General features: G+C 40.0%; 1 protein-coding gene across 12 annotated transcripts in view; it reads left to right on the forward strand.

The window, feature by feature from the left end:
* The first annotated feature begins 875 nt into the window (after positions 1–875).
* The window catches only part of MANBA (mannosidase beta), a 65,458-nt gene continuing 39,643 nt past the window's right edge, over positions 876–26,690 (forward strand). For 8 of the 12 annotated variants that reach the window (XM_042811769.1, XM_042811768.1, XM_042811772.1 and 5 more), the window contains exons 1-8: positions 876–1,067; positions 9,486–9,580; positions 10,077–10,182; positions 12,067–12,237; positions 15,353–15,476; positions 17,876–18,051; positions 20,814–20,924; positions 26,234–26,385. In XM_042811769.1, the coding sequence (XP_042667703.1) occupies positions 876–1,067; positions 9,486–9,580; positions 10,077–10,182; positions 12,067–12,237; positions 15,353–15,476; positions 17,876–18,051; positions 20,814–20,924; positions 26,234–26,385 (1,127 nt within the window). The other 4 variants (XM_042811777.1, XM_042811776.1, XM_042811778.1 and 1 more) reach the window with 4 other exon arrangements.

Genomic DNA, 26,690 nt, shown 5'->3' on the forward strand with positions numbered 1-26,690 from the left:
GGAATTCTATAAGCAGTAATGTGGAGTCACAGAGTGGCTGCTGAAAGGAGCGTTTTTGATTTTATGTTAAGCTTTGTGAGAATAAGATTATTTGCACCTGAGGAAAAGCACAACAGTCTGCTTGCAGGTGAGCAGACCCGAAGGAAAATGAGCACAACACAACCACCAGCAGGTACCACCAGGGGTGGTGATTGGAGTGTAAGAGCCACCAGAGTCTATTTTATACATGCTGAAGGGGGACCTGGGGGGGGGGGAGGTGGCACAGGAGAAGTGTGACAGTGCAATAATCAGACAGCAGAACTGATCCAGGCCCCCTGCAGCAGGGCTGGTCCCCTGAAAGCAACAAGGGCACTGTGTGCTTTCTGTTCCTTCTTCTCATCCTTTAATTCCTGTTTTTGAGCCGTGAATGAAGGGTCTCAGCTCGTGGGGTCCTGCAGGAAGCCTGTGTAAGGTTTTAGAGAGGATATTCTAGATGCTTCTTTGGAATTCTCACTTCTGCTCCATAGGCAGCTTTTACAATCAAAACTTGCAGCAGCTGTGCTAAGCTGAGCTTTATGAGGAAGCAGAGTACCCTTTTAGGACGGTGACGTTCGTTCATTTTATAGCCAAAAGAGAGAGAAAAGTCGTACGAAAGTCACCGCGAAACGCGGCCGAGCTGCCCCGCATCCGCCGCGCTGCCTCCCGCCATCTTTGCCCCCCCCCAACGCCCCCCGCCGGGCGGCCCCGAGCAGCCGTTAACGGTCGGGGAGAGGAGGCGCGCGGCCGTCCCGCCCCCACTGCCAACGGCCGGTGACGGTCTGAAGCGCCGCCTCAGCGCTTCTGAAGCCGTGAGGCGGGCGGCACCTTCTGTCGTGCTCCGGCCTCCCGCGGCGGCCATGGACCGCGCCGCCATGCTGTTGTCGCCGCTGCTGCTGCTGATGGCTGCGGGGGGGGCGGGCGCGGGCGGCCCCGAGGTTCACAGCCTGCGGGGTAGCTGGCGGCTGGGCAACGGGAACGGCTCACTGTCGCTCCGAGGGGAGGTGCCGGGTTGCGTGCATACCGCCCTGCACCGCCGAGGCCTCATCCAGGTACGGCCGCGTGCGGCGGGCAGAGGTCGGCAGGGTGCGGCGGCGTCTGAGGAGACTCCTCGGTGCCTGCCGTGGTGGATCCCGGCACCCACCCCAAACGCACCATCCCCCCTCGGAGCTGCATCTGGCGCTGCAGATCATGCTTATACAGCAGTGCTCCTCTAGTGGCAAAAGCCTTGGTGCCTGCAGCACACAGCGTGTCAGGTGGGTCACCACCACAGAGCAGTTTGAAACGGGACCAAGGGTGAGCATAAGGAAACTCGTGCTTTACGTGCATGAGATTCTCTACGTTTGACACCAAACCAAGCTGCAGACACCGGAGAGGTACATCAGCGTCGCAGGGTGTAAGTCATCGTTACTGGCTGTGTTACCTGGAAAGGGAGGAATCCTCAGCCTGCCCTGCTGAAATTGGGCTTGTTGATATGAGAAGTTCAGGGATTTCAGACGTTTCACTCCTTTAAACACCTCTTTTAACACACGCAGAGTACATCAAAACAGCTGAGATTGCACACTCCCGTGCTTCCTAAGGAAAGTACATTCTGAACCACGACAAAGTTGATCTCATTGAAACAGCTGGTTCCTTCTCAAAGCTTTGCTTTATCTGCCTGTTACTGCCCCTTTCAGTTCTTAGATTTACAAAAACATGGTGACCGTTTCCTGGGACAAATGATCAAAACTGCAGTTGTAGATTGGTGGCAAAGTTTATGCTGATTACAGCACAGGTTGCTTGTGACTCAGCAGAAGGAGCGTGGCAGTGAGCAAGGCTGGGTCATCCTTACGATGCTTTTTTAAAAGGTAATACATAGAATGTGAGTGAAACTGAAGAGATAGGACATTATGAGGTTAACAAAATATGTAAAACTGAGAAATATTCGGCTGTACTAGAAAATGTGGAATACTATCCTGTTATCTGAGTACATCAGATATACTTGAATGTGATGTTTATTATGGGCCCAGTGTTGCATTTCTTGTACAGTGATAATTTGAAAATTCAGTTCTAGATGCCTGCACTTTGCATTTTCTATTCTTTAATAATTATGGTTTTTACTACTACCCTGCTCTGCTCCGACTAAAATTAGGTATAAAGAAAAAGTGACTCTACTTTGAGCAGGATAATTTTAGCACAGTTTTGTGTTGGTGTATGTTGGGGATCCCAATACTAATAATTGATTGCAACAAAAATCATTGCCAGATAAAGCAAGCAGAATCATAGAATGGCTTTGTTTGGAAGGGACCTTAAAGATCCTCTAGTTCCATAGTCAACATTGAAAAAGAAAACACACTAAGATGGAATAATGTGAGCCACTATGCTGTGGTGTTACAACATCTTGTGTGCTAAGTGACAAGACATTTGAAACTTGAATAATTAAGGTGTTAAAATGTTTTTTCAAAGCGAGTTTTAAAGAACTGCAGCGGGCAGTGGGGTATGCGTGGAGGATCAGTAATGAGGGCTGTGCTGGTTTCTCCCATGCAAAGTTCCTATGATAAGCTGAATGTCTCAGCTGTTTGGCTGTACTGTGAGGCACTGCGTTGATAAGTATGAGTAATCGTTCAGGAGAAACTGTGACCAACGCACTGAGTCGAACTCACAAGTTACTGCTGTAATGAAAGACTGGCGTTTAACTACTCACTCATTAAGTACTCTAACAAAGTTAGAAAATGTGTTTGCTATTTAGCTGCATTGCTGTAAGCTGACTCGTAATGTTGGCCATTTTACGCAGCAGTATAGCATTTGGAAACGAGTCTGTGATCACGAACTTTCATGTGCCTGTGCAGAATCCTGAGCCTGCACACAGATATGAGCTTAGTCAGCCTGCTGGCCCAGTCAGCTGCAGGACATGTCTTGCTAATGGGTGGCTGGGCAGTGGGTTAATTAAATCAGTGACTGTTGCTTGTTGCCACTCACAACATGTTTATGCATATGCAAGTACGAACTTGCTTGGGCACGTGCTGATACGCCTGGCTGGGAACCCGCTGTGGCTGGAAGCTCTGGCAAGTAGAGTGAGCACATTCTGCCCAGGAGAGGAGGGGACCACTTTGCTCACCAGTGTGTTTGCATGGCTGCAGTTTTGGTACTTCAGGAGGTGTTCTGTTGTTTTTCCTTACTGACATGTGCAGGCAACTTAAGATCAATTCAAATCCAAAACTATCTAGCATGGCAAAGGAATGGATTTACAGGAAGCATTTGCACAAATAATTCCACCTAATAACTAATTTTTTAAAAATTGCATTTTGTTTAAATGACACAACAGAGAGCAACATGAGAGCAACATTAGCAGATTTCAGAAGCTGCCACTAGTGGTGTGAAATGTAGTCATTCCCTGCCTCAGTAGATGCAGTGCTCTGAAGAGCAACAAATCTGCTCTGCTTGGAGGAGTCGGTGAGGTCATTCTTTATGGCAACTCCTGCCTTCATTTTGCAAAGTGCAGCTCAGCTGCTTGTCCTGAGGTTTCTTTGCTGTGGTGAAAATATTTATGGCCAAACATTTTAAATGCAGTTGCCTAAAATCATACCCTTAAATTTGTATTTATAGAGGAGTATATGTACAGCCTGAATTTTAGAGCCTGCGTTTCATCAGTGATTATTATCTCTGGAAATCAGACTGGTTTGGGGTTGTATCAGATTTAGAATTAGGAGTTTTATTGTAATTGCCTAAATACAAAAGCTTTAGTGATATGTGTCTTCTTCCTTTTGCTCTTTGCTGTGGAGTGAAGGACTTAAATTCATCCTACAGGCCAGAAATCCCAAAGCTGTCTACTTGTAATCAAAGTGAAGGTTGGCCTGAAAAGCTGTACTAGCAAACAGAGCAGAGCTGGTGAGTTGTTCTGCATAGCAAGACCCATACGTTCAGAGACCCAGTGAAACCTTTTTGCTGTTTTCCAGTGCGATTTGCAAATGGCAAAAAGCACCATGTCCTTTGCCTCTTTATCCATGTTAATTTTTCATGGGTTAGCACTCACCCTGGAAATCTGAATTGAGTCTTGAGAGGGTCTGTTCCAGCAACATAACTTAGCGAGTACCTCAAAATGAGGGAAAGAGGGGCAGCAAGAATAAACTACTGAATTCAGCCTACAGATGAGGCTTGGATTTCAAGAATAGGCTGCAAGTAACTTATTTGTCACTGTGCAGTTCATTTTAAATTTAGGTTGATGAACAAAGTGTTTTTCCCAGGCATGCTCTAGCTGTCTTCATGCACTTAGCTTTACTTTAATCTGCCATGCAGGCTATACATTAGAATAGAAAGAAATCTCTGACACTGAGGGCTTGCTACTGGATCCTCTTAGAATTCCTTCTAGAGATGTTGCTACTCTTTGACTTCCCAAATATACATTGGATGAGCCCATCTTCTTGAATGCAACAAATATACATCTTGGAAAAATGCTCGTGGGGAAGATGCTTCCATGTTTCCTACTAAAGTATTGCTTTTCCTGTATTCAAGCAGCATGGTTCAAGTGCTGAATTAACTGCAATGAAAGCTCTAAGGAAAGGAGGTGGCATAAGGATATTTGTTTGGCAGTTTGGTTTTTAATTAAATTTCATTACAAATCAGTAGCCATTATTACAGTTTATGTGTAAAATTTAAAAAACATGGGACGAATGCACATAAACAAGGGTAACAAGTCTCTTGAATAAAGTCACTGCAAAGCTGGAATGTAAGTGCAGACAATTTACAAACTTCAGCAAATCTGTTCCTATCCCTGTATCTCTGGAAAAAGATTTGTAGAAGCCATCTCATCTGAAGATGTTTTTAACTACACTGTCAGCCTTGTGTTTTTTTTTCAGGCAACATTCTGGTAAACACAATCTCTAAGGAGCTAAACTGTGTTATATCTTTGCACCAGAAACAGCAGTTATCTAGCATGTACTGGCCCAGTATTGCATGATGCCGTTTCTGCTGACATGGACACCAGTAAAATTTCACTTGTGGTGAATATGGCTATTGTAGCTGGATTTTCTCATCTGCAAGCCATTTCCATTCATACAGAAAGGGTATTTTGTTTTATTAGTCATTGCTTTGACTTGTAAAGAGCTGCTGCAGGGGGCTGTAACAGCGATGCTAACACAGGGCTGGATATCACTGTGGGTTCTGCCCTGTTGTACAATGAAGGCATCACTTGACACTGGGTTACAGCAGTCTTGGTTCTGTTTGGGTATTAAAATATATGAGCGGCTTACGTATCTCAAGTGATAGTTCTGTAAAGCAGTGCATATTTTTGTAGTTTGTTGTGCATTTGTATGAAGAAACTTGTTCTGTGTTTACTGGCACTTTTTCATAGCTCAGATTTTTCAGTGCAAGTCAGATAACGATTGTGTTGGTTATCATATGGTTCTAGCAGATTAAATGGCAGTCATCAATGAAGTAGCTTGTTAATATAAATAGATCATTTTCTGCTGAAACATTTGTGTTCTGTTGACTTGTATAAACATATGTGAAAGCATCCAAAGGCCTTGGTGAAGCCTAGGATGAGTATTAAAGGGCAGTCACATTTCAGTAGCTGTTCTCTTTTGGACACTTATGAAGTTAGAGTAGATAAAAGTTATAGCAGCCTTTTAAATACAGCAGAGCGTTTAGAGAATATTAAGCAGTGAGTATTAGCATCTTGTCAGTTATCCTAATATTAGTCTTCCAGATGTATTCTGCCACAGTATTTGGCTCAGTGTTCAGCTGTAAAACATCTTGACCATAAGATGACATTCTGTCAACTGCTTTGTTGGAGCGAGTATTAAAAATGGATCACTTCTGGGTGAGCTTCCAAAACCCATGTTCCAAGAATCTGATCCATTCATCACTGCTGCTAGGTTCTGCTTCACTTCAAACTAAATAAGTGGAACTAGGCGTGCTGCAATCTCTGTAGCTTGTGGTATGGAAGAGTGCATGGATAGAGGTTAATGTTGTAACAGTTTGAGTTTGAAGTTGGCAACAGCAAAACATTAAGCTGTAAATAGTGAAGCATTTCTTGAAGGTTTCATTTTGGTAATCGTCAGCTGGATTTTCTTAATGATGTACATTCTAAAATGTCAGCAGGGGAGCATGCAAGTTGGTTTCAAATTAGGTAATAACAAAAGCAGACAAAAGGAGAAGAATCTGTTTTTTGTTCTCTTTATTACATTTCCCTTTCTTACAAGCTGATCTGCCTGAATGCAGCTGATGGATGTGGCTTTCAGTATTCTGCTGTGCTCCCCTCGATCTCTGGCTGCACGGTGCGCTGGAACTGGGTCTGTGGGGGCCACTACATGCCTGGCAGTGCTTGCCTGGGCTCTGAGCCTCACTTAAGGCGTGGTCATGTCTCATCCGTCTCCTGCTGAACAAGAGAGGTGCTTAGCTCCTATGAGTGTAGCCTTTAACTATCCTCTTAAAATCATTGCAAGGAGGAGCTGACACAAAACGCTTGGCAGTTTTGTACTGCTGATCCCTTCAATGTCCCGCTACCTAAATTGGAGACGGCTTCCATTTAATGCTCTTTAGCAGGGCTTCATCCTGGCAGGCTGTTTGCTTCTTGCATACAGCACTGAAACTTGGAGCAGAGAGCAATCAGGTGGGGAGTATGAGTAGTTCAGATTTTTCCCCAGAATTGCAGGGAACAGGAAAATGAAAGGCAGTCATGTTATAATGGCACTAAAAATAGCTGTAGTTGTTTCCACCCCATTATGGCTTGCTTCCAGAAACGTGTTGAGCTAATGAATGAATGTGAAGTATATTACATTCATGTGCAGTCTGTTTTGTAGCATTCTTCAGGTTTTCCCAGTGATTCTTACATTTGTCTTCTTTTTTTTTTTTTTTAAATCCAGTTTTCTAAAAGGAACCTTCAATTTTGATGTGAGCTGATTTAATGTGGGATTTCAGCTGTTTGAGTTCTGTAGAATCCCAACTGTTTGAGTTCTGTAGATACATCTTCCAGCACTTGAAAGCAGCTGCATTTAGTAATGAAACCATCAGTAATCTCATGAGTTATTGGAGAAGTCATTTTCCTTTCTTACAGGACTTTGTTGTGGTCATGCATTTTCTCTGAAGCTTTAGAATTGCCTGGAAAGCACCACTTGAACATCACCACATGGCTGAACCTACAAGCAATATTTGTCTTGCTTTAAAATGACTAACTAGTGTTAGCATTAAGTGGCTTTTCTGTATGATATGCTGTTTTTCCAGTTGTAAAGCAGCAGTATCAGTAAGTTGTAGGTGAAGGTATACAGATCTATGACCTTCCCATTTGGGGGCTGGATATCACAGGCCTGAAGGAAAATGGTAGGAGTTAGAGTGTTCATTAGCACCTTGTATGACATGCATTATGGCAGTCAACACATGAAGTCCGAAGACTTCAGACTGATACAGAATCAATCTCCCTCCAGAAAAGGACCTGTAGAACTCAGAGTGGGTTTGAACAAGCAGTGCTGTTTGTACACTTCTGTAGGAGCCCATCGGATGATGTCTTTTCTGTCACTGATGAAACATTCCTACATTTCTCTCATCTGCTAGATGGATTTGTTCTCCAGATGTCAGTTCTTCCAGGCATTTCTTTTCTAATATCTCTAACATCTGTGCTTTTCTAGCTTTTTTTCTTTTCTTTTCTTTTCTTTTTTTTTAATGCAAGGTCTTGGTCTTCAAGTGAGACACTGATGTTGCTTGGCCACTGACCAGCGTTTGGCTTTATGTTCTGCTGTTGGTAGTGCCTTTCCAACTTGCCTCTCATGTCTTTTGTTAAATATTTCACATATACAAATGTCAGTGATTGAAATTTAACACCTGCATTTTCCAAAATTTAGCCTAAGATGAAATATATATAATGTTAAAGCAAGACAAATGTTAAAAATAAGTATTTTTAAGGACACAGCATTCATTTTTATAGTCTGTTACATTTGCAGGTTGCCTTTGGTTCTCTGAATGTAGTAACCTTACCAGAGTTTCTTTTATTAGTCTGAACTTTGCACTGTAATATGCAGCCAATATTAAAACCTGAGATGTACTTGCTAAACATTTTATGTATCAAAATGATGGTATGGATATTTTAAAATTCTTATTTGTTCTGCTAAGCTCATGATGACGTAGCTTTTGGAGAATACAGAGTATCACCAGAACTAAGGTCAAAGTGTTGTGAAGGTGACAATACCTTTCCTTTGTGACTCTTATTCCCTTTGTGGTAAGAAATTTGGTTGATGGAATGCAGCAGTGAGGCAAGGCTACTACTTTTCCTCTGTATGGGCTCAAGGGGTGATGTTTATATTGCTGTGGGACTTGAGGAAAGATTATGCTGCTGAGGAGAGTCACTTAAACCCCTAAGTTTTGCTCTGTTATTTAAATAGGTTTGTGTCTACATTACAGAGCACGACCCTATTAGTTTCAAAATGAACGTGAGATATACAGCAACATTTATCAGAGGGATTAAAATCTGGAAGGCTCTTCCTTTCTGGCTGGGTTAGAATCATGGAGTCCGGAAGAGATTGGTGGTTGTTTTGGAAAAGCAATTGGGCTGTGTGGCTGCAGAGCAGGATTGAGCCGAGCTGTCAGTCAGCGACGGAGATACCTACACTGTGAGCAGCCTGACATGGATGTAACACAGTGCCTTTCTGCTGCTCTGTATGAGGTGCGAGGTGTGGGTTGTCAGCTCTGCGTAATTGATTCCTTCAGCCTAGGTGAGGAACGCTGTGACCCACGAGGAGGTAATAACACAGCATGAAGCCAAAGAGGGCAAGCACGTAGCTTACGCCAGCTGTGCCTTTGTTCCTACTGAGTAGTGTGACTGAAGGGTAAAGAACACCCGTGGTATATATGCGGCATTATTCTCAGAAAAGTAGCCATTTAATTTGAGACATCAAACCCAACTCCACTGTTTCTGTTGTTTTTCTTTCTCTCTTTCTCTCTCTCTCTTTTTTTTTTTTCTTTTCTTCCTTTCTTCCCAAGAAAACAATTTTATTTAGGCTTCAGAGTGCTTGTTGACACAAAACAGCTGTAGTATTTGCTATTATTTTAAACTGTAGAGGTTTGTTCACGGCTATCTGTAGATGCCTAAGGTGCTGTTTCTTTGCTTCCTTGAAGTTCTGTTAGTCTTGCTTTTTTATATCATTATAGGGATAATTATCTTTCTGTTCCCCTTATTAAGTCACAAGCTGACTTGATTTTTTTTTTTTTTAATTTCATCCCTGGCATTTCTTAAATGAAGACAAATTCTGCACTCTCTATTTTCAGTATAAATGATTGTAACAAATAGGATTTGACCTATATAGTTACAGCCAAATGTTACCAAAGCTTTGCTTTTAATTATTATTTCAAGGGTAAGTAAGAATATTAGAACTAAAATAGGTGGATTTCACATTTGCAGACTGCCTGAGAAGTGCTCTTCTAATGATATTATCACACATTTCATGTAGGAACACTGTAACTAAGTAAATCTTGTACTTTTCTTTTTGTTGATCTGTTTTTAGGATCCATACAATAGATTTAATGATGTGATGTACAGGTGGATCTCACTGGATAACTGGACTTACAGCAAGACATTCAAAACTCCTTTTGATGTCAGGTATGCAATAAGGATGTGTCTAAAATAGTTTTGTGACATCCTTCATGCAGAATTTCTGGTTAATCCATCGGCTCAAAATCTGGTTAATACTTTTGTATCTAATGAGACAAATTATGCAATGTGTACAGCTGCACAGCTGTTGCCAAAGGACACTGCAGAGGTTGCTTTTTCCCATTTTTATCTTCATTGTTAAAAATTACTTAGGTGCTGCCGACTGTGGAAGAATAATACTTCAGCTGATTGGAAGCTAGCCAATCTGGTATTTCATGGGTATGTGAACTTGCGGTGTTGCAGACTTCTGAGCCACTTCAGCTGTCATCTTCATCTGATTATTTAGAGATATAATGTAGCCTCACTAAGTCAAACATTTTTGGATGTGATTGATATAGCTGTTGCTAATAATAACTGAGGCATACATGTTTACATTATCTGTTTTCTGACCATTGTTAACTGTAGGTATTCTAACAGTGTTTTAAGTGTATGTTGATTTCTGTAGAAAGTGGCAGAAAGTGAACCTGGTTTTTGAGGGAGTAGATACAGTAGCACACATCCTGCTCAACAATGTCACTCTTGGGAGAACAAACAACATGTTCAACAGATACGTAAGTAATGCATTTAGTTCTGGAAGTGCCTCATTTCTCATTTAAAGCCATTCTATGCTGAAAACCTTCAGTGCTTTAAGTATGCATGCAAATAGGTGCTCAGAGCCATGAAGTGTTGACCTGAGGACTGCACATATAATCAGATAACTGCTGGGAAGAGAAGCGTGCTTGCCTTTTCAGTAGCAGCATGATCAGATCTAGATGTAACTATGTCTTGCTCAAAACAAGTGGACCCACACAAGAGGGTCGGTTTAGCTAATAATGCAAATCTTGCTTCTTGGATTCTGTCACAGCTCTAAGAAAATTTAAGCTTAAGTCTTTTTTATTAGCTGTAAATCTGCTTACTAGTTGCTATTAGAATGGATCACTTTTGAATACTGAAATTAAAAATACACATGGTACAAAACTTTTATAAGGGTTTCCATTACTTTCCATTATACAGAGTTTTGATATTTAGTATTGGGCTTTTGATGACATTGCTACATCTTCCAGCTCAGCCCACAGGGGCATGAAGATCATCATAGAATGATCTGGAGAGTGGCAAAAGCATCCAAACTAATTTTATAGCTTTAAAGTGTAAAACGGTTCCCGAGTAGTAGCATAAATAGATCCTCATTTGATCCTTGCCTTTCTCTTGAGGGAATCAAAAACAAAGAAAATTGTTAGTGGAGTCATTTAGTTAAAATGGAAAACTGGTATCTTCATATCTCTGCATTTACCATTCTGGCAGGTTTTATTGCGGGTACTGAACTGAGACATGAGAGCTAGATTCTGCCACCTGAGTCTTTGTGACCTGGGACAAATCACTCAGCTTCTCTGTGACTTAGTGTTGCCATCTGTGAAATGAGAGTTTTCATATGGCTCTGAAGAAATCATGCAATATTTGGAGAGTATTTAAAGGACTGCTAGTAGCAGGCTGTGTAGTACTGGAATGTGATATTAGTTTGCTCTTATTTCTGGGACTTCATTCTGTATCAGATTGTTACAGTTCATGAAATGGCCTTCGGTGTATAACCAGAGTTAACTGTATCAGATTGAGTCTAGGATGGCTCTGACCTGCGTTTCTGCTTTGTTCACATTTTTGCACATGATAACTGTCTTCAGGAAGGTCTCTATGAAGGCTCTGTGTGGGTAGTGCTGTATGCTATAAAAGTGAAGTGAGTGGTGCTGGCTGGGCTGTTCACAAATGGAAGAAATAACTAAGATTTGGTTTGTTACAATGAACACTATTTAGAAGAAATGAGTGTTAGTTATTAAAAGCACAGAACAATTCTGAAACTGAATGTTTACCCCTCTATCCAGCCACACTGAAGAGGCCTTTGTGAGCCAATGAAGAAGCCCCCAAATTCTTTGTGAGGTGCTAATGTGGGATGAGTGTCTGTAAGTGTTATGGATGGGAGGGGATGTGGTGTAAAATACAAGTTTGCGGCATTCATGCAAAAGTCAGCTCAGCGGCTTGTGATAGAGAAGTTGGCAGCACAGTGTGAGTTAGTGTATAGAGCAGCCCTCTGATTTGGAACAAAGTGCCTTTCTAAAAAAATGCAGATGAGTTCTGAGAGAGGCAGGAGGGGAAAAATTCTCTAGCCGTCCTCATTCTTCAAGCAGTTCAGTGTGCAATCATACTGCTGAAGCCTGCAGCGAGGACTCAGCATGGGCAAAGCAGTTTGTCCAGACAGGTTTTTGTATCTAGAATTCTACTGTGCATTTTGTTTTTTCAATAAGGAATAACCTTTCTTTTCTTCAAAACCGAGAGCCTGCTGAAGCTGTAGATCAAATGCTTTTGAATAATATCCATATGGTATTAAAACCCCAATGTGACAGTGATTATAAGTCTCATAAATAATGTCAGTGCTGTAATGATTTTGCTTTGTTCTCTTAACCTAGAGCTTTGATATTACCAGCATGATCAAGGAGGTCAATTTTATTCAAGTCCATTTCATATCAGCCATTTCATATGCTGCAGAGCAGAGCAGATGTCACAAAGCATACAGCGTCCCCCCAGCGTGCCCTCCACCTGTGCAGAAAGGCGAGTGCCATGCTAATTTCATCAGAAAGGTAGGTAAAGAACTCTCTGTCTTTGGCTTCAGGCATGAGGAGAGAAATGTGCTATTTGCTATCCTTACAGATGCATTCCGAAACCTTCAATGTCATTTTATTAATAGGATGTATTTTTCATTGTAATTTCTTTCTGCTGCATCCCTAAGAAGCCTGTAACCAAGCATGCAGGTAATACAGGAGGTGTATGAAGGCCAGGCTAAGCACACTTACTTGGTAAGAGTTTTTAAAAGGCTTTTTATTTTTTTTTATGGAGGAGTCAGCAAGGAGACTGGCTGCTAAGAGAGCAGAGTAGCACTGAAAAATGTGTAATCATTACATTTCAATCCACTGGGTGGATTTAGCAAGATATACTGACACTATTCCCTGTTACAAATACCAGTTTATATAGCCAAGGCTGTAAACATTTCAGCCAAGCAGCTTTATGAGTGTTTGCTATTTGCTCATGTTCTTACAATTTATACTGGGCAGTTCTGTCCTGAAAAGTGTTATCTAATAGAGGACCTATTTGCATCTTATTACCTTGTGAATTTTAGGTAGGTATTCAGTGAAACCAACAATAATATACAAAGAATAAAAGTCAGAAACTCTGACTTCATTGCTGTTCTCTATAATTTGTATAGCATCTCATTTATTTGTGACAGCTTTGCAGAAGCCAGGGAGAGAGGGTGGCCAGGTGAACTTCTGTAGGTCACTCAAAAAATAATGCTACCTATTTATTTTCGTGAAAAGCACAACACATGCAAAGAGCATAGAAACACCATCTAATAGAGCAAACTCTCAGCTACAAATACTCTTTTTCAACCACCATAAGCTATGCATTTTTGCCAGTGATGAACAAAAGTCTGCATGCCATGCTCATAAGAATCTGTCTGACCGTCTGGATCGTAGCTTGTCTTTCACTTCACCATCATCACTGCTGAAAGGCATCACCCATTGCCTCACTATGCTCACATCCACTGTTTGGTCTCCATAAATGTTCAGCAAATGTCGATGAATGTCAATGGGTGCGATTTTTTTCAGCATGCAGGAATTGAGTTGCACATTTTTGCTTTGTATGCACTTCTATGTCAAGTGCTGCGTTGTCAGTCTGCCCCTCAGCTGCCATCTGTCACACAGCAGCAAAATGTAACAGTAACAATGGAAAGGTTCAACCACTACTGCCGTACCACCAACATCCCCCTCTGCCATCATGGGCCAGTGTAATAAAATAGAAGGCATTACTTTGGAATTGCTTTTATTTATTTATTGCATATTTGTCTCCTCTTAAATGCCTTTCTTTTTTAAGGAGTTTTAAACTTTTTTAACAAGGTCTTGCAGAAGCCTCTCAAAAAGCAAGGAGAATCCTGTTAATCTAAACATGGGTATAATTTGCTTTATATTTATTAATGGAAAGTTGAATTTCATGTTGTGCATACATACATCAGTATTAAGATGCTGTCTGTATCACTACTTGTTGCTACTTTTATTTTTATTGCATTTCAGAAAGTTGATGCTATCTCCACTATGTTTCTTAGAAATCAGTTCAGGGAGGAGCTTGAAAGGAAGAAGGCACTTGAGCAGCTGTAATCTTATTTATAGAACAAAAATGGCCAGGAATTATTTTGTACTTTACTGAACTATACTTCAAAATTTGCACAAAAGTACTTTCATTCGTTTTCTCAAAGGAGGAGCTTGACTGTTCTTGGAAACTGCTACAGACATTTCCAGAAACATTTGAAACATTTTTAGTTTCGAGTATGTGGTAAAAGCAGTAACTGTGTCCCATTTAAAAGGGAACAAACACACTAGAACGTAGCTAAATGAAGCTGGCTGCTTATCATCTTGTAGTAATGGAGAACTGAGTGCATGCTCGAGGTTCAGCATTAAGTGCAGTAAATGTATCTAAATCTTAACACCAATCTGTGGTGAAACGCAACTCTTTCTCTAGTAAACAGTTTTTAGTGATATGAGTATATTGTTCTTACCACATTATTTCTGATATTCTCTGCTGTATTATTAGTGAAACCTGACCGTCCATCAGTGATTCATTTGCTTATGTTGTGTAAAGGGAAAATTGCTTTCAATCTGATTTGTTTTCTAAGAATGCACTGTCCCTGTTTTCACACTTGAAATGGGTGCAGTGCTCGCTTCCTGGAAGGCTGTTTTGCAACCTGATAGGCAGGCAGACTGACTCCAGCAGTGCAGGGGATAGGCCAGACTTGTGCGATGTGGTTTGCCAAAATTAGTATGCCTCGGCTGCAAGTTATTAGTCTCTAAATTTAGAACTATAGGTCACTCTACAAGACTTTAAGGAGATCTATTGTATTTGCTTTGAGGGCTGGGGCTTGCGAAGCTTGGAGGACAGCTGAATAGATGTCTTCAAGGGGTTTGTTAAGTAGAGATCTCACTGCATTTGAAAAACAGCTAAATGGAAAGCACTTCTGTGCCCAGCAAGCATTTTATAATTCAGATGGTTATTCTCTTAGAATCAAAACTAGGATATTCCTCAACCGTGTTTTTGTTCCCTTTGTTTTTGTATGAAGGAACTACAAAAAAGGGGAAAACAACAGTGAACAGAACTGAACTGCACAAATAACCAGACATGCACACCTCTTTCCTTGTACTAATTTATGGTGTTACCGTGAAAAACAGAGGTTAAAATAGTTTAGATATGCCCATGATGTTTAATCATTCTCTTCCAGAGCTTCTCTTGGTAATGATTTGCTTTCTGCTTACTTTGTCTTTTAGTTATGAAATTAAATATTGACCTTAAAACTAAGACAATTCAGAGCAGAACTGAAAGTAACTTTCTGGCTTCATTTTTTTCCATCTTAACATTTCATTTTATTTTTAGTTGTTGGGAGAAGTGTTTTACTCTTTTACTAATACTAAACTTTAACATATGTGGAAATTTAATACAAAGTTGTATTTTTATATAATACAGGTAGTAGCAACAGAGTTCTGAGTAAAAGGAAAGATACTGTAGGCTATTCTAAATTGAAGAAAATTGGAAAAATTCTTTCACTACATGATAATATTTCATTTCTAGATAACAAATACTTCTCATTTCTGCTTCAGCATCAGTTTCTGTGTGAAAAATAGACAATTATAGTGTAATTATTTTGTATTCCAGGAGCAGTGTTCATTTAGTTGGGACTGGGGCCCTTCTTTTCCCACTCAAGGAATCTGGAAAGATGTGAGGATTGAGGCCTATAACCATTATCATTTGATTTACTTTTCTTTAACTCCTTTCTTTGGTAAGTCACGTTACTACCTTTTATTATTTTTTCACCTCTGGAAAACAAACCACTTTATTGTTAAGCCAGATTAACTGTTCATTTAGAAAAAGGTTCTGTGGCTTTATTGTCACTTTGTTGTGCTTACCACAGCACACACTTTTAGGTCTTGAACCAGCACTTAGTACAAACAGTACTGATTAAAATGTTAGAATTTAGAATCTTTTTATGCCTGAAGATCACAGAATAACTTAAGAAATACTATATAGTGTAACTGAGGTTAGTCCCAGTTCACCTGTTTCAGAAAAATTATTTTGTTGGCATGTATTTTTACTCCCAATGAATGAGTCTCACTTCTGTTGCACCTCCATTTGAAACAAAGACAAAGCTACTATGGAAATTTAATTCAGTGTTGGGAACGCAAATGCAGAGCAAGCAGAATTTCAGGAGCACTGAATTTTCAGGGCACAATATGAAGCTTGAGGCAGAAGAGCAGTGTTCTTATACTGTGGTAATTTGTTAAGGCTGCAATTTGAGAGGACAACCTTCTGCATTCTTGCTATCTAACTTACCCAACCGGTTTCTTCCCTGGATGTGTTTTTTGATTTTCCTCTCCTTTGTCTTGAAGATTATTGCAGCTGAGCAAAGTAGTTAATTTTCTGTCAGAACTTTCTGCAAAAGGTAATGTAGCCCATTGGAAACCACCTGCACATTTTCACTGCCTGTTGAGCCCAGTCTTCAGTGGAGTAAAGGCTAGCACGTGAGTTCTCTGCACTGGGTTGAATTTCAGCCCTTGGGAACAGAGTTTTTGTGTAGGAATAAAAGAGGAAGACGTCACTCCCTGAATGTTTTTAAAGCTTTCTGAAATAGCTGCAGATCTTAGTTAGAATTAGCGTGACTGGAATTTCCATGGAAAGCCCCAGCACTGGCTCTGTGCTCTCTAGAACTTAATTACAGTAATAATCTTTTCTGGTCCCTCCCACATTCCCACAACTCCACCTTCTGGTAGGCAGTGTTACTATCTGAGTAGCTTAGAGAGCAAACCTCTTTCATTCCACGGAGAGTATTTTGATACCAGAGCCACAGCATATGAGTATCCATACGTAATAACATTTGAAAAATAAAGAATAAATAAACAACTTGAATTTAAACTGGCTATGTGCTTACATTGCTCAACAGATCTGGTGTCACTGCCTTTTGACCACTGAGTCTGTAAAAGATTCACTGTTCTTGATTTCTGTGCCTAGATTCCGCATTTCAGCAGTAAATGGGTAGGCTGGAATTTCTTTATTCTCTTGGATGGAAGGGAAGATGCTCTGTAACTACCAACCTTTCTGGTAGTTTGCATGGGTTTATCTTTTAAACCCTCCAACATTTCTGAAAATTCATCTTCCTTGGGTAACGCTGGATGCAATACAAACTTGCAAACCCATTCACTGCTTGTAGTTCTAAAAAATGCAGTAAAAGTCACAGCAAGGCCAAATGTAGTTGTTTGGTTTTGGAGGAAGCTCTTTTTCCCTGGAAGGAGAGCTAGAATGTGTGAATATGTGAAATATGTGATGAGCAGCTTATGGATACAAAGTGTGTCTCAGTTTTAGTTTTCCTTGTTTTCTGCTTTATAGACATTCATCTGTTATATATGAATATAGCAGTAGCCAGGATGTGCCTGTACATAGATAATATAATTGCTGGGATAAGTGAGAAATTAAAACATTAGACTTGAGTAACCTTGACCCTGGCTTGCTTTGTTTGATAAGTCGTTTTGTAAAGGAGATGGCTTGCTCAGGTAGCGGTGGGGAGAGGTCTTGGGCAAGTTGTTGACTTACTTTCTCCACCAAACTTTAAGAGCAGAAGGATATAATGATAGAGCCCATCAAGTCTAGACACAGTGGGCCCTATTCATTCCCAGCATAACTCCATTCATTTTGGTTAGTGACTCTGGGGTAAATTGGGTCAGTTTCTGTTAATACTGGTTTTGTTTCATAGACAAAAGTGATTGTACTTCCTTGTGATTACGATCTTTCCTAAAGAGTACCATGTTCGTATGAGTGCTGACTAAAAGCAAATATAATGTCTGAGGGAGTAGGTAGAACAAAGAAACATTTTCCTAATGATAAAGTGGTTGGTGTAATATTCTCTGACTTCTGTACAAAACTCTGAAAAAGCCCTGGATAGCTTTGGAATGAAAAGCATTATAAAATATAAATCACATTACATAGTTCCATTCTAAGTCAGAAAATCTAATCTAATATCAAATGCACTAAGTAAGATTAACCTTGTAGGTCTGGCTCAAACACTACCTGAAAATTGTTAAATTTAATCCGAGCTATTTAAATTGTTTGTATGATGAGAGATCATGTTAACTAATAGATACATACACTCAGTTCCTGTATTCCCATTTCTTCTTCCCCTTTACTAAGTGAGTAGAGCTCAGCAGTGGAGTCTCGAAATTGAGTCCATCTTTAATGTAGTCGGCTCCAAGCCAATTGCAGGTCTTGCAACTGTGAACATTCCCAAACTGCAAACACAGCAAACATACAGTGTGAAGCTGCAACCTGGTGAAGGCAGTATTGTGCTGCTTGTAAACATCAGCAAGGTAAGGAGCTGTGCATGAGAGCTCTAGCCAAATGCAAACTGTATTGTAGCACTTGGTTTTCAATGGGTCTTTCTGCTTCCATATCAGTTTCGCCCTCTTCTTTCTTTCTTTGCTCCTGATTTTGACAAGTTCTGTAGCCCTTACAGGATAGGAAAAAAAGTTATTTCCCTCACTAAAAGCTGTTTTTGTTTTTTTTTTTAATCTGTGTAGCACAACATCAAAAAAGATGCTGAAGCCTTTCCCTTATTACAGAACAAAACAAAAAGATCATGTCCTCATGGCCATAAATTTTGTGTGCCATATTTCACTTAACTCTTCTGGCAGTAGGTGTCTTGTCTTTCATGCCATTGTTTATCTGGTTGATTGGGACTGGAATATAATGCAAAGGAAAGAGAGGAAACATTCCTCAAACCTCTCAGTAAATATTCTTTCATGTAAATAAAAGCAAGAGAACCATGTGAAGAACTTGACTGGCAGTAGTGTTGGTGGAAGTTTTGTGTAGTAATTCCTTATATTGGCTTTGGATAGGCAAGGGCTAGAAGGAATTTTGGAGGTTAGAGAAAGCTCTAATGAAGAGGGAACTCTACTGTTTGTTATACACCCCAGAGATAGAAGACAAAAGGATGGGCTCACCTTCAGAGAGTTTTGGGAAACAATCCAATGGCAGGCTTAAATCACCAGCATTATTTCCCTTCTTGAGTTCTTGTGGTTTTTTAGAAACTGTGTTGAGTTTTATGACATAGATGTAATTAAGATTAAGGCAGTGCCAGCTGCCTGTGATATTGCTGTCCCTTGGAGCCAAGCAGGACCTGTTGTCTGCTTTGCTGCCGTAGGGCACAGCCAAGTTTGTGGGCAAGCAGGCTGGGGCTTCAGATAGCCCTGGCACTTAGTAACATCTTAACGTTTGTGACAGTTGTTGGATGTTATGCTGGCCTTTACCAAAAATTTTCTCTCTTGCTATGTAACTGCATTTGTTTCCCCAGTTTGAATGTCTTATGTGCATATCCCTAAGTTACCTTGTCAGTTGCTTCAGTGGAGAAAAAGCATGTTAAAAATGAACAGGACATTTGTGCCTCAGTATGCATGTTCAGTGATTTGCCTGATGATGTGCTTTGTTTTATTTTGACGTAAAGCAGAAAAGCATGTAAACATACGATTTTTATTACTTTTATCATCAGATGTGCAAGTTGTGTGAGTAATTACAAATACCTGGATGAATTTTAAGCAATCATTAGTCTCTTCTTAGCCTTTTCAGGGATTACACTGTGCAAGCATGACAATGTGAAGCTTCAAAAGTGATTGATTTAATCACCCCACCCCCAACTTCAGAAGAAATCTGTTAGTGGGGTATAACTGTGAGCTTGTGAGGAAGCATTTCCTTCAGAGCAGAAGCAACAGTGTGTTGTTATTCTTTGTACACGGAGGGCTTTGCTGCATGAACTCATGGCAGCTGATTTTATGAGAAGCCCTGCAATGTGTTCTAACATATTGACGAGCATAAAGGAGCCCTTGCTCCATACGACAGTCTTCTGAGGTGCTTGTTAAATAGTGAGACCTCACCAGAAATTTGTTTTTAGTTGAGAGCTTGTTGCAAATTATGTTAGAAAGTCGGTAGGTACTTGAGTGGTGCATATAAGCTGAGATGCTTATATAGAAATCCCCACACAAAGTGCTGTGTTGCTAATGTGACAGTATTTTGCTTATCAGCTAATGGTGAGGATGACATCATTATTGGCCAATGAAGCACTCCAGCTGTCCTAGGTGGCTGCAAATGCTCCCTTGCTGTTGGGGCACATGATGATTCTGTGCTGCCATCTGTATCCATGCAATTCAGAGATCAGCACTTCAGCACAAGCAGTTATGATAACTCCAAGGAAGCTGAAATATTTCTAAATATGTTAATTATTATGTCCAAGTGTGGCTACAGCAAAACATATTGTTGGGCTGCTCTCTGGTCTCCCTTTATACAGAAAGATTGAGGCACTCCTTTCATGACTCTATTCAGTGCTGATCCCTGCATTGTTTGATTGCACGCGTTATTGCTTTCTTTCCACAATTTTTGTGTTGTGGAAATATTTGCTGGCAAATGTTGGCAATAGGACTGAGCAGCAGAAGTAGGCTATTGGAATGAAAATGCATGTAAGTGTAGGAAATTATTTATATAAATATTACTCTCTGTCTAGAAAAATGAGAAAATTAAATCTTAAAGGTAGCTCTTTTATGTTTGTGAAAATCTTGGAGTACTATTGAAATTATTAGGAAGCACAGATAAAAAGCAGAAAGCAGTGAAATGAGTGAATGAAACCTCTTATTTGAAACAGTCTGCCCACATACTACCGAGGTCACAACTGAAAAATGTCACCCCTGTAAATCTGATTTTGCATACAATAGGTAAAGAGGACAATTAGATGAGGGGTATGATAGAGGCTAATAAGCAGTGTCTGCTTCTGAGACTCAGATATTAGAGTTTTGGAGAAATGTTCTGTCAGCCATCCTCTCTGTCTATACACACACATGCACGCATATACATGCTGATGGCCGGTTGTGGACTCAAAGTGAAGTAGTAGCTGAGACACAAATGAGAGATCAATCACACTTTGACCACTTTTCACCTCAGTGCCTCAGCTGGAGCAAGCCCACTTACCTTGGCTCAGCTGAGGCACATAAACTCATCAGGTCTCTCAAAGGCAGCTGAGCCCCCAGGTGTGTGCTATGTCTTTATTCATAAAAACCTTCTGGCTTTTTCCTCTCGCATGTTCAAGAACTCTACAGTAGAAGCTTGGTGGCCAAATGGACATGGAAAACAAATTGGATACAATGTGACAACAACCTTCATCATGGCAGGAGGATACCAGATTGAGAAAATTTCAAAAGTGAGCCCTTCAGTTTGTTTTATAGCTGGCATTGCTCCACATGTCGTGTATCTAAAGCTCTGAATTGTTTTGCTGGATTATAATATGCATGCGAAAGCACTGATGAGAAACAAGGGTTTTTCTTAATGTCACAATATATGTTTACCTGTTTTGTGGTAGCTTTAGCCTTCATAGGAGTCTTTACTTTCATTCAGACTAGAAGATGGCTCATAGTTGGAAACATCAGAAAGGGAAAGATCTTTAACCTTTCTTCCTTTTTTTTTTTTTTTTATTTAAAAAAACCCAAAACTCTCCTTTAAACTTGATCAGTTGTGGTGATGTTTTTATATTGTGTACTAGAAAGCTCATTTACATTTCTATAAACTATAAATGTTGGGGAAGGTTTATTAATTGAACTTTTCTTGCTAATTCACATTAAAAAAAATTGTAGGATTGGTGTAATCTTAAGAAGCTTCTAAAACTTCTAAATTTCATTTGTTAGAATGTGATAGAAGTGCTTCAAGTTCTAGAAGAGGTAACATCTTAAAACTGACCGGAAAAGTAATATTTAGAGATAAGTTATCTGCTTAAGGTTTTCTGCAACATACTGGCTGTATAATTATCTGATTGTTGTTACTAATAAGTTCAGAAGAGACAATTTCCCACTATCCTTTGGAGAAAAACAAATAAAAAAAGCAGTTATGAGTAAGACTGAGCCCCTTATGCCATTAACATGTGGAAACAACCACGTAAACATATGCATTAGATGGTTCTGAGGTATATTGCTTCACTAAAATCTTGTCACCAGGCATCTAAAACTGCTATTTGCTATAATGTTTGTTCACATAGAAAACCTTACAAAAACAGGAGCTTCTGGAGTCTCAGACTTTATAGGGCTAGAAGTAAGGTTGATTATGAGGTCCTAGGAATAGTTCTTTGCTATTTTCGGTGATAAATCTTGAAAAAAATGAAAAAAAACATACTAAATAAACACAGTGTATTGTGCTTGGGAAAATAAGTAGGAAATACGTCTAAAAGCCTGTATTTAAAAACAAATAAACACATTATTACTGTGTAAAAGCTGCAAGTTTCCTCATAGGGAAATTGTTTCAGTTTGGGTAATTCCATCAGGATTTTTCATAGATCCATAGGGCATATGGTCACAGGGGTTTAATGGTCTGCAAAAGATATTTACAAGCCTTTTTTTCCTCAAAGGGAAAGGCAGAAAAGAGCAAACGCACTGCATTGCTGGCATTACTAATTAACCACATACGAAGACTTTATAGATTCGTAGTGCAAAGTGTAGTTGTCCTTCATGTGTTCTCTGAGTCTCTGTCTTGGATTTTGACACATCCCTGCCCTGAGCTGTACACGTGAATGAAGGCTCCATATGCAGTTTTTTTCTAGCACAGTTTGTCCTCACGTCAGCAGAACTGAATAAACTTTGGATAGTTCAGGAAACACTTGCAGTGACAAACATTTCTGAAAGTTTCTGTAAGGTTTTTGCTGGGAACCTGGTGCTGCGTTCTGGTGAGCAACTAATAGATGTGAAATGTTTTTTGAATGTTATGTCTCTGTATGGATTCAGAGTATCTGCATATCTTTGGACAAACAAAAGCTAAAGGGTAACAACTGTGTAAGTAAGAATATGCAGTGTGAATCTTATCTAATCCAACTGTCTTTAGCAGGGACTCTTCTGTTTTTTTTTTTTTATATGTTAGTCTCCAAAACATTAGCTAATCCTTTGGGAAATCCTCTGGGTAGCCTCCCAGCGTGTGCTTGCAGAGACCTTTGGGGCTCTGGCCCGTTCTGCTGACCCCCTTTGACTGAAGAAGTACCTACACACTGCCATTGAGAGCAGCAGAAAAACAAAATAGAATAGAGCCAACATCCAGGATGACGTGGGTTTCTGTTTTGGTTTTCTGTTTGAATACTCTATGTTGGACTTTGTTTCTCAGATAATATAAAGCAAAGTCATAGACAGAAATTGCCTTAGAATGAAATGGCTTTTCTTGAGAGAGGTTGAGTTCTATTTGCTATTGATAAATTCACTGATGTAGGCATGGCAAGAAGAAAAGTATCTCTTATACTTTAGTATAATACTTTCAGTATTCTTTAGTATCTCTTTCACTGTCTTTTGAGGCACTTAATTGATTTTGGAATCAGTTTCTCCATCTTTCTATATACTTATTTCTTCAGCAGTATATTTCATTATTTCATGATACTATTTTAGTACTTGGATCTTAACCTCCAACCATTGTTCCTTCTGTGTCTCTATACCCACTTCTCCCCCAGGCCTTTTAACGTGACTTACAAAAGCCTCTCCGCCTGATTTGGTAATTTTCACACACATTTCCATGCTGCATGCTAGTTAGTTAGATCACTAGGGCATTCTGTGATCTTATTTCAGGTCTGGGCGTCTTTGTCCTTGTTACTTTTCCTAGTGCTAAATCAAAGAACACCAATTGGTTCCACAGCCATTGGGTACAAACCCCTTGTATGTGACTCAAAGATACATATCTGTTTCTTAATTGTTGAGAGAATCAGATAAGTGTTTGCTTTTTGGTGGCTAGAAAGCTTCTTCTCCATGATCCAAGTCTGGGATTAATATCAGTCTTTGGAGAGCAAGGTATGTGATGCACATTGCAAAGTTGCCGTGGTCAGAGCCATAAGGATGCATAATCGAGTATGCCAGATCCTAGCAGTTCCCCTCTGACTTTCTTTGACTCTGCTTGGTAGAAGAAAGCTGCAGTAAGAATGGGAAGAGGTGCTGTGTTCCCAGGTGTGCCCCTGGGAAGCAATGGTTTGGGAGCACAAAGTCATCAGACTCTGGGATCCCAGAAATGTGAGATGGGGCTGAGGAGCTTTTCCCTGCACTTGTGCTGTGTGGGTGGTCTTGACTGAGTGTTCCAGCCTAACAAATTGCCTCTGATTTGGCCAGTTGCATGAGTTCCACTTGATGAATAAAGCATATCGCATTACTTCTGTTAGTAATATAAATACTCCACTACAACTGCACTCTGAGACAGTCTCAACCTGCCTGATGACAACCATTAAGAGGACCTCCCAAATACACATCTATAAATCTCATTCCATTTTGTGCCACAAAAAAAGAGTTGCACTAGAGACTAAAGGGTTTTTCTCAAAGTAATTTAGTTCACTAAAGGAAGGTCAGAATTCTTAAGTTAGTGTAGTACTCATGATGTAGGGTTTTTTTTTTTTTTTTTTTTTTTTTTTTCAGTCTTCAGCAGTTAGAATGGTGAGAGTTGTATGATTACTATTTTTTTTTTTAAACTTCTCAGCCTAGAATATATATGCAAAATTCTATGAATGGGTGGAAGATTACTGTCCTAAAGCTAAGTTCATCGTGCTGATCTGTTTTCAGTTGACCCATTGTGCAGAAGGATCGCAGTAGAAAAGAGGTAGAGGTTGGATACTGTGCTAAGAATTTCTCTGAGCTAAGAAATATTGGCCAGGGAACCAGAAGTGTCTTCTCACTGGTATGATTTTTGTGAGGTTTTTTTCTGTCACTGGGAATTTCTTCAGTGTTGATCCTTTACAGTAGTGGTGATGCTGAGATCCTTTTGCATTTAATCTACTGTTACCCTTAGAGCAAGGCTGTACAACACTACAGGACCTGAGGTACAGTATTTTTTTTTTCTTTCTTTTAATTTGTATGTTCATTGCCACAGTGCACAGGGATTCAGTTTGAGGTGAGCGATCTGTGGTCTCCACTCATGCACCTAGTTTGCATTGCGTCTGTCCAGGGATTTAATTAATCATTGTTCTGTTGACTATGAAGCACTGAAGAGGAAGCAAGAAAAAACCCAAGGTTTTTTGTCTTTACTGCCTCAGACGGGAAAATTATTTCCAATCTAAACAATTATTAATAAGTTAAAAATTTAATAATCACAGTCACATAGTGGGATTAGTTACGTCCCAGTTTAACTACAGAACTGTTTGGTGTGTGAAATTAAGCATTACATTTCATTTTAAAGGCAGACATATCAGTTACTTAATTAGGTTAAATTTAGCCGGGTTGACAGACAGATACAGTCCCAAATGTATCTTAAAGCAGAGAGAGAACAGTTTGTACTCTGCTATTATGTTTTCATAAGGTCAGCTTGTAAACAGTCATTTGAGAAAGAAGTGGGTGCTAGCTTAAGGGTAGCCTAGACAAAAACAGTTTCCTGTGGTCCAGCTCCAAACTTTTTGCTTAGTGTGCATTGGCTGAAATTTTCTGTTTGCTTTCATTCACTTTATTCAGTTTCCCAAATTTCTCCCTGTGATAATGAGCAACAGGTACCAGAAGGAGAAAAAAGGAAAAAAAAATTCTTTCTGATCCAGATAAGTTAAAGCAGAAGAAGGGTGCGAGGGGAAAAAGTACTAGAAAATCTTCCTGAAAGAAGTGTATTCTGTAACACTTTGCAACTGCACTGGATCCAAACGCAATAGGTGGAGAAGATACCTCTGCAAAATAAGGGTTTGGTGCAATGTGTTACTGCAGTCCATCTCGTACTGCTTCATGGTACTGCCTGTGTGTTGTGGCAATTGATATACCTCTTCAGAACAGCACTGTCACTTTAGCTGAGATGAACTGTCCTAAAACACCCAGAATGATTTCTTGGGAAGTCATCTTCTACCTGCAGTTAGGAGGAATGTTTTGCTATTTATTTCCCCCCATCCTCCCCCAGTGTTTGCAGATGTTAGGCTGAAAGAGCAGCTGTAGAAGACAGTTTGGCATCTACCTGAATCTGGAATGGACTTCAATAGTTTACGCAGAGTTGGTGACTGTTTAGCAAAACTGGTCTCTGAGAAACCAGATCGGTGAGCATACTGTTCAAATACAGCTGTTAAGGCCAGAGAGACCTTCACTTTCAAACTAGCATTTTTATTTAAATGCATATCTCTTAAAAGTTATAATTTCAAGGCAACAACAGAATACAGTTTTGCTTTTACTGGATGAACCTGAAACTAGATGTTAGGGACAAGATCTCCAGCAGAGCTTCTGTAGTCTCCTTCTATAAGCAGAAAATATCAGAACAGTGTATCTGATCTAATGCAGCCCACATTCCTCTCAGTGATTTCCAAATAGAACTTTAACTGAATTTTTTCCATCAAGTAAACATGCATCTGTCTCACACATACATGTGCAAACACTTATAAAAAAATTTTTAATGCACTTTTAATTTCTGCTTGAAAAGTACCGTAAGAGATGAGGCCACGTCTTCTGACTTCTTGACTACTTTTAAGTTATTCAGTTCAATTGCTTGTGTTATAGTTTTGATTTTATTTTGTCTGCTTTAAACCTATGTTTTATGTTTTCACAGGCCTATTTTCGGACAGTAGAACTTGTTCAGGAGCCTATTCCTGGGTCTCCAGGTCTGAGTTTCTACTTCAAAATCAATGGCCAACCCATTTTCATGAAGGGCTCAAATTGGATTCCAGCAGATTCTTTCCAGGATAGAGTGACCTATGACACGTAAGCCACATCTGATATTTTCTTAGGAGAAAGGATCACCATTACCTCTTCATGTTTGCCCTTCAAATGTTGACACTAGTGTGGGTGGACTCCTTTCAAGGTAGGTGTAATGCAATAGAAAGTGCAGCTATGACAGCAGAGCAGCAAGGTCCCAGGCTGCAGCAAGTGAGGATTCACTCAAAGGCAACAGCTGTGGGCGCAGAAAGGAAAGAAGCTGCTTACCTTCAGAAGGCCTCAGATATGCAGAGATCTCCAGCAAGATACTCTTGCCTCCACTGCCAATCCTTAAATGAGATCTGGGAAGG

Source organism: Centrocercus urophasianus, unplaced genomic scaffold (assembly GCF_019232065.1).
Source record: "Centrocercus urophasianus isolate 14NV4802_14NV808 unplaced genomic scaffold, USGS_Curo_1.0 seq_13, whole genome shotgun sequence".
NCBI classification, from domain to species: domain Eukaryota; kingdom Metazoa; phylum Chordata; class Aves; order Galliformes; family Phasianidae; genus Centrocercus; species Centrocercus urophasianus.